At 40.5% G+C, this 8363-nt stretch overlaps 2 protein-coding genes and 1 long non-coding RNA gene across 8 annotated transcripts; 2 read left to right on the forward strand and 1 right to left on the reverse strand.

Annotated features, from left to right (window-relative positions):
* Positions 1 to 14: 14 nt before the first annotated feature.
* Positions 15 to 2604, forward strand: LOC103132426 (putative butyrophilin subfamily 2 member A3). The gene is made up of 3 exons (XM_016667387.1): positions 15 to 351; positions 1588 to 1950; positions 2127 to 2604. Exons 1-3 carry the CDS (start codon positions 291 to 293, stop codon positions 2351 to 2353), a joined length of 651 nt encoding a protein of 216 aa, XP_016522873.1. The 5' UTR covers positions 15 to 290; the 3' UTR covers positions 2354 to 2604.
* Positions 2605 to 2624: 20 nt separating this feature from the next.
* LOC107835126 (uncharacterized) lies at positions 2625 to 3581 on the forward strand. Of its 2 annotated transcripts, none has more exons than XR_001660956.1 (2): positions 2625 to 3229; positions 3424 to 3581. It is a non-coding gene; the product is annotated as an uncharacterized LOC107835126 (long non-coding RNA). The 2 variants fall into 2 exon arrangements; XR_001660957.1 differs by having other exon boundaries at positions 3440 to 3581.
* Positions 3582 to 5208: 1627 nt separating this feature from the next.
* On the reverse strand, positions 5209 to 7440 carry LOC103132427 (myelin-oligodendrocyte glycoprotein-like). 5 transcript variants are annotated; one of them, XM_016667391.1, is made up of 3 exons: positions 7294 to 7440; positions 6221 to 6562; positions 5209 to 6104 (listed from the first exon to the last, which is right to left on the reverse strand). In XM_016667391.1, exons 1-3 carry the CDS (start codon positions 7352 to 7354, stop codon positions 5905 to 5907), a joined length of 603 nt encoding a protein of 200 aa, XP_016522877.1. In that variant the 5' UTR covers positions 7355 to 7440; the 3' UTR covers positions 5209 to 5904. The 5 variants fall into 5 exon arrangements, with proteins under 5 accessions (XP_016522877.1, XP_016522874.1, XP_016522876.1 ...); XM_016667388.1 differs by having other exon boundaries at positions 5209 to 6140; XM_016667390.1 differs by having other exon boundaries at positions 5209 to 6116; positions 7294 to 7439.
* Positions 7441 to 8363: the final 923 nt, after the last annotated feature.

The following is an 8363-nucleotide window of genomic DNA, read 5'->3' on the forward strand; positions in this document are numbered from 1 at the left end:
ATCTTCACTTCTTGTCCGTGGATCATATCTGTATCAGATCTCTGGTCTGTAAGTGTTTCCGGTCCAAACCTCTCCAGTTTTTATTGATCGGGATGAAATCTAATGATCTCATGTGATCTGGTGGTTTTAAGGCATTTTGAAATGACTGAATCTGGAGCTGGAGGCTTTGTACACGGCACCATATTGCTCTGCCCCGCCCCGCCCTCTTATGCCATAACAACAAACTGCACCAAAACAACCCGAATCGACCTCCTTCACGATCTGTCTGCAGGTTCTGGAAGCTTCATAAAATGTCTTTTCTTCGTGTTTTTCTCTCCCTCCTTCTGTCTGCAGTTTATCCAGCTACACACGGTAAGCTGCGTGTCGGGGAGGATCGGCCCGCCTCGGATCTGTTTCCTGGTTTATTTAACATTTTTAATGGCTGTTAATCATGTGAACATGCATAAAAAGACCGATGTTGCATTGTGCAAAATGTAAACAGTTTAATATGCATCTTATTCGAATAAAAAAGTTGAACCTGTGGTTTTAATTCCTGATCGATTCTTTGGGATTTTTCTCTGCAAAGAGAGAATAAAAAATGTTCAGAGTCTTTATGACCGAGCTGGAGGCTCCGTGCATTAAAACCTGGTCAGTTAAATTTGCAGTTAAGTATTTGAACTTGTTTTTCTCCCTGGGTTTGGCCCCGCCCTCTTTAAACAGCTGTTTGCTTCCTCAACTCTTTTCTCCTCTGACTCAACATTAAGTTCTCCAACATGTTTGTTGTTTATTTAGCCACATTAGTTTTGCAATAATTCCAGATCATGACGTCATTTCATCATAGCTGATGTGCAACACCAAGTTTTTTCTAATATGATGTCGAAACTGAATGTTGAACAAAGTTAAAGACAGAAACTCACAGAACTGATCAGGACTGATTTAACCGACTGGGATCAGTTTGGCATCATGAGTGTTTGTAGAACCTTCAGGTCCGGTTCCCTTCAGGTCCGGTTCCCTTCAGGTCCGGTTCCCTTCAGGTCCGGTTCCCCTCATGCAGATTCATTTCCTTGTTTTTCAAAACATAGTTATGTTTTTTTTTCCTTTGATGTTTTGAGTTTTATCCTCTTACTAGATTTTCTTTCTTTAAATTTGTTGGTGCATTTGTTATAAATGATTAACTTATGATGTATAAACACTCAAACAAACATGAATAATAACATTAATAATAATAATAATAATAACAATAATAACATTAATAATAATAACAATAATAACATTAATAATAATAATAATAATAACAATAATAATAATAATAATAACAATGATAACATTAATAATAATAATAATAATAACATTAATAGTAATAATAATAATAACAATAATAATAACATTAATAATAATAATAATAATAGGTGATCCTCCAACATTAAAACATAAACGGTTCTGCAGACCGGAGGTCCGTCTGTCCCATAAAAAGTTTTTATTTCTCTGAATCTCAGACCTGTGATTCTCTGACTGCTCTGGGTTTTCGGTACATTTCATGTTCTGGATCATGTTCTGGTACCAGCAGCTGCTCTGCCTCAGACCCGGTTCTGTTTCTGGCTCTTCCAGGTCAGCAGCAGGTGAAGGTGAAGCTGGGACAGAACATCTGTCTGGAGTGTGTCGGACCGTCAGATGAAGAAATCAAACTCTTCACCTGGACCAAAGATGGTCTCGGCTCGGATCACGTGTTCTTCTACCGTAACGGTCGCTCTTACGGGTCGTACCAACACGAGTCCTTCAGAGGCCGAGTGGACCTGAGGAGCTCCCTGAAGGACGGCGACTTCTCTGTGGTTCTGCACAACGTCAGTAAGACGGACGGAGGGACGTATCGCTGTGTGATTATCACCAGGAGATCGGGAGGCCATGATGGAAAGCTTCACTCGTTTGTCAACCTGACGGTCTCAGGGGAGGATCCAGCTGGGGATCCATCAGGTCAGACGCTGAAGGTCGTCTACAGATTCAGTTTGAAACATGAAAATCGTTCCAGATACTGATGTTACTCCCAGGTTTATGGTTCAGACAGTGACCCTGTGTCCTCTGAGCTGAGTGTCTGTCTGTCGGATCCGCAGCATCAGGTGATGAACGTCTGTCTGGTTTCTGTCCTGCAGGAACCGATGAGGAGCAAAACCAGGATGATGAAGACGAGGCTGGAAGAACCGGAGATCTGGCCAATGAAAACGATTCACTTCCATTGGTTATCATTGTTGTGTCTGTGATTGGTCTTCTCATTTTGATTATTATTATTATTGGTTGTTTTCTCAGGAAATCTGCAGGTTTGCTAAAGTACAGATTGGGTCATTCAGAGCATCAGTCTAAAGATCAGCAGGTGATTTGATTCTCCTCAACCTGAATGTATAAATGCTGCATTCCTCACCTCAGGATCACAAGCAGACCTGAGTGACTTATTTAGCTTTAGCAAAGGCTTAACAAGGTGCCATGCAGAACCTTTTGGTCATGTAAAAACAGCAGCTGGACCTTTTCTCTGTCCCCTGCTGCCAGATTCAGTCGACCAGGCTGGTCACTGTGCTGCAGCAGCTGGAGCTAGCCTGAGCTAACAGAGCTAGCCTGAGCTAACAGAGCTAGCCTGAGCTAACAGAGCAGCTGCAGCTGCTGCTGCAGCTGCTGCTGCAGCTGCTGCATCTCGTCTTGGTGCTGCAGTCCTTCTGTGGTTGAGACGTTTGGAGTCGACCAGCTCTGACCTTCACTCATCCAGTCACATAAATCTACAGTTCACTCAGTCATCAGTCACATCGCTTGTCAAAAACCTGCAGGATCTGCTCACCGAGATGGTTCTGGTCGTGTTGGACTGGAGCAGAACCTGTTAAAACCAGTTACAGCAGCTTCAGTTCATGAAACCTGTGGAAAATATTCAACCTGAACATATATGTGGAATATATGTTAGTGTAGGGATGGAGCTAGCCTGAGCTAACAGAGCTAGCCTGAGCTAACAGAGCTAGCCTGAGCTAACAGAGCTAACCTGAGCCTGAGCTAACAGAGTTAACCTGAGCATAAGCTAACAGAGCTAATCTGAGCCTGAGCTAACAGAGCTAATCTGAGCCTGAGCTAACAGAGCTAATCTGAGCTTCAGGTTTCCAGCTACAATCCAAACCTAGACTAATATGTATGTGGAATATATATTAGTGGATTGTAGCTGGAAACCTGATGCTCAGATTAGCTCTGTTAGCTCAGGCTCAGATTAGCTCAGGCTCAGGTTAGCTCAGGCTAACCTTAGCCTGAGGTTAGCTCAATCTAGCCTTAGCCTGAGGTTAGCTCAGGCTAACCTTAGCCTGAGCTAACCTCAGGCTAAGGTTAGCTCAGGTTAGCTCAGGTTAGCTAACCATAATATATATGTGGAATATATATTAGTGGATTGTAGCTGGAAACGTGAAGCTCAGGTTAGCTCAGATTAGCTCAGGCTCAGGTTAGCTGAGTTATCTCAGACAACTGGCCAAAATGAAGCTTTTCTTTCTTTGGGTCATTTTGAACCCCTTAAAGCCACGCTGCTCCTGTTTCAGCATCTCTTTGTTTTAAGAAACATTTTAAATGTCTGCCAGGCTTCAGCTCATCGTATCTGATCTGCTTCATCTCAGGTCAGCAGATCAGTGGTTAGTTTTACTGAAGGTGTTTCAGACTGTGGATCAGTTTCCTCTGATAACCAAACAAACTGAGTTTCCTCATGGTTTTATTTTCTCTCTCTGGTTTTAACTCAGCTTGTTTTCTGTAGTTATCTATCTATTAGTTTGGTTCACAGCATCATCTTAAAGTAAATAAATATGGATTATAATTCTTCTCCAGACTAAATAAAGCATTAATTAATTCATTTGTCAGATGTTTATTTGTGTTTATGAATCTGAACCTCTAATGAATGTTTTATTCCTGTTTTATCTTTTAAAGTGATTAAATCACATCCTGATCATCATTACTGGATCATTATTTATTTTCCTTTATTTAACCAGGTGAACCCCTTTGAGACCCTGATCTCATTTTCAAGAGGGACCTGGGCAGAAGTCTGCAGCGCACAGCACCCTGGTTACAAAACAAAATTAATACATATACACAAGTATTAAACAATTTAAAACAATTTAAAAACAATGACACTGTTTAAAAGAATCTCGTTGCCTGTTTTTGAGAATCGCTCGAAATAAATCCAGTCCGTAAACTGCTTCATGTTTTTCATCTCATGTGAAACATTTGAGGCTTTTAAAGCAGAGATGTTTTTGTTTTAGATGAAATAAATCATGAATCCATCAGGAGTCGATTCCTGCAGGATCATGAATCTGAAAACATTTAAAACATAAAAACATTTAAAAACATTTCAAAACATCTGAAACATTTAAAAACATCTGAAACATTTCAAAACATCTGAAACATTGAACCTTCATGTTGGACCAGATCCTGAGTTTCTCTGATCCAATAAATCATCTTCTGCTTCCTGCAGGTAAATTCAGCCTCTTATTGATGAAATATTGATCAGTAATTAATAATCGACCAGCTGATGCTGGTTCTGTCTGAATGATGATCAGAGGAAGAGCTGAAGTGACTCAGTCTGAGATTTTTTCACTTCTTTTTTTCATCATAAATATTATTAAACATTTTAATGATCCTACGAAGCTCCACGTTTCTCTGAATGATGTTTCTAACACTTATGTGTTTATTATGCTGTAAATTTACTGCAGGCTGTTTATTCACTTTTTCATTTTATATTTTTCTTTGTGATGAAAAGCTTCGTCTTTTCTGTCAGTTTGTGTGAATTTCCAATAATCTCCATTAAAGGTTATTAATATTCTGTCATAAATCATCTAAAGAAACATTTAAAGGTTTTTTTCATATATTAATGTTTCACTTCAGAGAAAATGAAACCAGTTGATGTTTCTACAGCTTCTGACACCTGGATCATTTTTAATGAACCCAAACATTAATGAATCTCTGTTCACCAGAAGAGAAACGATGTGAAGGTTTTACTTTCTGTAGAGTCAAAATGAAACCAAAATGAAACGTTGGAGGGAAACTGAGGTCAGATTCTTTACTTTCACTGTTTGTGTTTTAACAGCGAACCGGTCCGGTTCGGTCCGGTCCGTCATGGTTCGGTCCGGTCCGGTCCGTCATGGACCTTTATCAGGTCAATAACCGCTCAGCTAATCGCTCTGCTGCCCACAGAAACTAAATGAATCATTAACTCAAGTCTCTGAGTTCAGGTTTCACTTATTTATTCAATCCTGAGTCAAAATGAGCAGCAAACAGAGAAAAACGACACAAACTTTGATTTTTTTACAGTAAAATATAATAAAACGTATAAAACCATATTCACACAGTTTAACACAAGTAAAATGGCTCTAATGTAGTGATTTTAGTTTACAGAACATTGTTATGATTATTACAGATGAAGAAATGTTAAAGATTTGGTCCAGAGGATCAGTTACACTGTAAAAAAGGTTATTTAGAGAAAACTCAGTTTAAACCCACATGACATGAACACACACATCCTGTTTACACCTGAACATTTACATGAACACACACATCCTGTTTACATCTGAACATTTACATGAACACACACATCCTGTTTACATCTGAACATTTACATGAACACACACATCCTGTTCACATCTGAACATTTACATGAACACACTCTGGACATGACATCACACCGTCAACCAGAGGAAACGAGATTCACAGATCAGATCAAAAAGGTTTTCATTTCCTTTTCTTCTCCTCCAACATCAACGCTTCGTCTTCTGTAGTGATTTTATTTTTATTTTAATGCTTTTCTCCCAAATTATTTCCATAATAAAATGGTTTAATCGAGGATCTCCGTTTGTTTTCAGAAGGTTGAAGCTTTTTACAGCTCTGAAATAAAACTGAAATAAAATGATTTTCTTGTTCTCAGCTTCACACAACTTCTGTCCTCTGATGAGAGGATTTATTTCTCCTGAACAGATAAAAACCGACACCAGCAACACAAACACAAACCATGAGGACTCCAACCAGGACGGCGACTTTTGGACCCGCTGCTCCGTCTGTGAAAACTCTCTGGACGTTTCCTGGTTCGTTTCCTGCTTTGTTTCCTGCTTCGTTTCCTGGTTCGTTTCCTGGTTCGTTTCCTGGTTCATTTCCTGCTTCGTTTCCTGCTTCGTTTCCTGCAGATCAGGACGGATCAGTTTCCCGCCAGCTGCGGATGAATCCCTGAGCTGTGAGGTGAACGTACCTGACCGCAGCGCGACCCTCAGCCGGCTGACCTGAAGGTGTTCCTCCGCCTCGGTCCCAGAGCTGCTCATCCGAACCCGACACCGGAACGTCCCCTCGTCCTCCACAGAGACGTTCTTCAGGACCACAGACACGTCCCCGCTGCCGGGACCGGACCGGTTCTTCAGCGCCACTCGGCCTCTGAAGGAGTCGTGCTGGTACTTGTCGTACGGCCGGCCGTTGCGGTAGAAGAAGACGTATTCGCTGGCCGGCAGGCCGTCTTTGGTCCACTCCACCACGGTGGCCGCCGCGGCGCCGGGAGTCTGGCACTGCAGGTCAGCAGCTCCTCCTGGTGTCACCGCCACTGGACCGGACCGCAGAACCAGACATGAACACAGTCAATGCAGGAAGCTGCTGCATCCTAACTGCACTAAGCAGCGGTAACGCAGATCCTTCCTGCAGAATCATCTCTGCTCCTGATAAACTCAGTGAGTTCACATCCCTGCTGGTATTTGAAGCTTTTCAGTTCTTGTAAGATTAAACTAAACTCAGAATCATGATTTTTTTCCCCCCCATGGTTCTAATCATCTTCTTTACGTCTGAGACGTTCAACCTGCCTAAAACATAACAGTTTATTTAACAGCATTAAAATGGGCAGCACAAGTCTAAACTGGTTAAACTGGCCCAACCCAACCAGCTGTTCGCTGCATGATAAAAAACAAAGTTAGGAGGACGGTTATAAAAGGCTTTATGATCATGTTTAAACTCTTACATTTTAACTTAAACAGTACATTTTCTACACTTGAACTCATTTTAAATTATTTTAAGTCTTTATTTTGTTGTAATTTGTAAAACAAAGCCACAACTTTGTGTTTATGAGATCATTAGAGCAACATCGATCATTTAATCTTTACGATTTGAAGGAAAACTTTAAAAAGAAACTAAGATTGTGTTTCTATACTAAAAGAGAAATAATAAATAAAACATTATAATGCAAACATCCAGATCTGTTTATGATAGTTAAATATTCAAACCAGACTCTCCACCACCGACATGCAGCTTCATGTTACTGAACCTAAAACCTCCTGAACTCACCGTCAGCAGCAGAAACCTGCAGGATCAGCAGAAAATACGCGAATAAATGCAAAAATATCATTTCTGCAGCAGAAAAACATCGAGTTACTGACGGTTGGTGACTGAGCTGCGCGATCAGAGAAACTGAAACTTAAGGGAGTAAACAAGTGACTAAGATGGCTGCTGCCGCCACCTGGTGGACAAACAGAGAAGCTGCAAGACCTCCAATAATTATGTTTTCTTCTAATATTAATATACAGAAATAATTTCTTACTGTTGTGCTGAATCACTAATCTGATGTTACCACTGGGTGGCGCTGTTCTTCAACGGTTGTTCATTTAGTTACTGTCGGTTAAATTAATCAATCAATTAATAAATCAAACAAACTGAAGCAACACGAGAAACTAAACGAACAGATTCAGTCAGACTTTTATTCATTAAAACTATTTTCTGTTTCATTCTTTTTATCATCTTTAACCTTCTGGTCGCATTTTAAAAGATTTGTGAATTTATTTACTGATGGATAAAAACACAAAACGAAATGAATCGCAAGAAGTTCATTCAGTTGATGAACCGGAACTGAAAAAAGGAGGAAAAACCTGAACCTAACATTAGATAATGAACCAAAATGAACCGAGAACGGAACACCTGGTATGGCAAGACATTAGCAGCAATAATACCAGATGCAGTAACCTGTGTGCCCCAGCAGGGGGAGCTCAACACAAGCAGCCCCGGCCTCCATCCTTCCCTCCAATATTTTCTGTCTAATCAATATAAATGATCCGCATTTAGTTTCACTTTCTGCCTTCATTCATCTTAACCTGAAGTTTGATTCTTTATTCTGTATTTTATTAAAAATCAGAAGTTTGTCACATGAATGAGAAGCATCAATAAGTCCTGAGAATGACTGAACCAATGATATCAGTGCTAACGGTGCTAACGGTGCTAACGGTCTGGGTTTCTGAGCTGAAGAAGTTCTCAGCTCAGCTCAGCTTCCTGTTTTTGTAACCACAGGACAGAGGAAGGGGAGGGTTCAGCTCAGATGATGGAAATACAAACTTCGTCTTGATTTCACAGAAACTGAGAGAAAC

The sequence above is a fragment of the Poecilia formosa genome, unplaced genomic scaffold (genome assembly GCF_000485575.1).
Source record: "Poecilia formosa unplaced genomic scaffold, Poecilia_formosa-5.1.2 Scaffold1049, whole genome shotgun sequence".
Taxonomy (NCBI): domain Eukaryota; kingdom Metazoa; phylum Chordata; class Actinopteri; order Cyprinodontiformes; family Poeciliidae; genus Poecilia; species Poecilia formosa.

Bases quoted from the DNA above. Each gene is read 5' to 3' on its own strand.
- LOC103132427 (XM_007544235.2), bottom strand. From the start codon at position 7,354: ATGATATTTTTGCATTTATTCGCGTATTTTCTGCTGATCCTGCAGGTT. The intron at 6,563-7,293 runs GTGAGTTCAGGA...GGTCCGGTCCAG, and splicing joins GCAGGTTTCTGCTGCTGACG to TGGCGGTGACACCAGGAGGA. The intron at 6,153-6,220 runs GTACGTTCACCT...CCTGATCTGCAG, and splicing joins GAGGGTCGCGCTGCGGTCAG to GAAACGAAGCAGGAAACGAA.
- LOC103132426 (XM_016667387.1), top strand. From the start codon at position 291: ATGTCTTTTCTTCGTGTTTTTCTCTCCCTCCTTCTGTCTGCAGTTTAT. The intron at 352-1,587 runs GTAAGCTGCGTG...TGGCTCTTCCAG, and splicing joins AGTTTATCCAGCTACACACG to GTCAGCAGCAGGTGAAGGTG. The intron at 1,951-2,126 runs GTCAGACGCTGA...TCTGTCCTGCAG, and splicing joins TCCAGCTGGGGATCCATCAG to GAACCGATGAGGAGCAAAAC.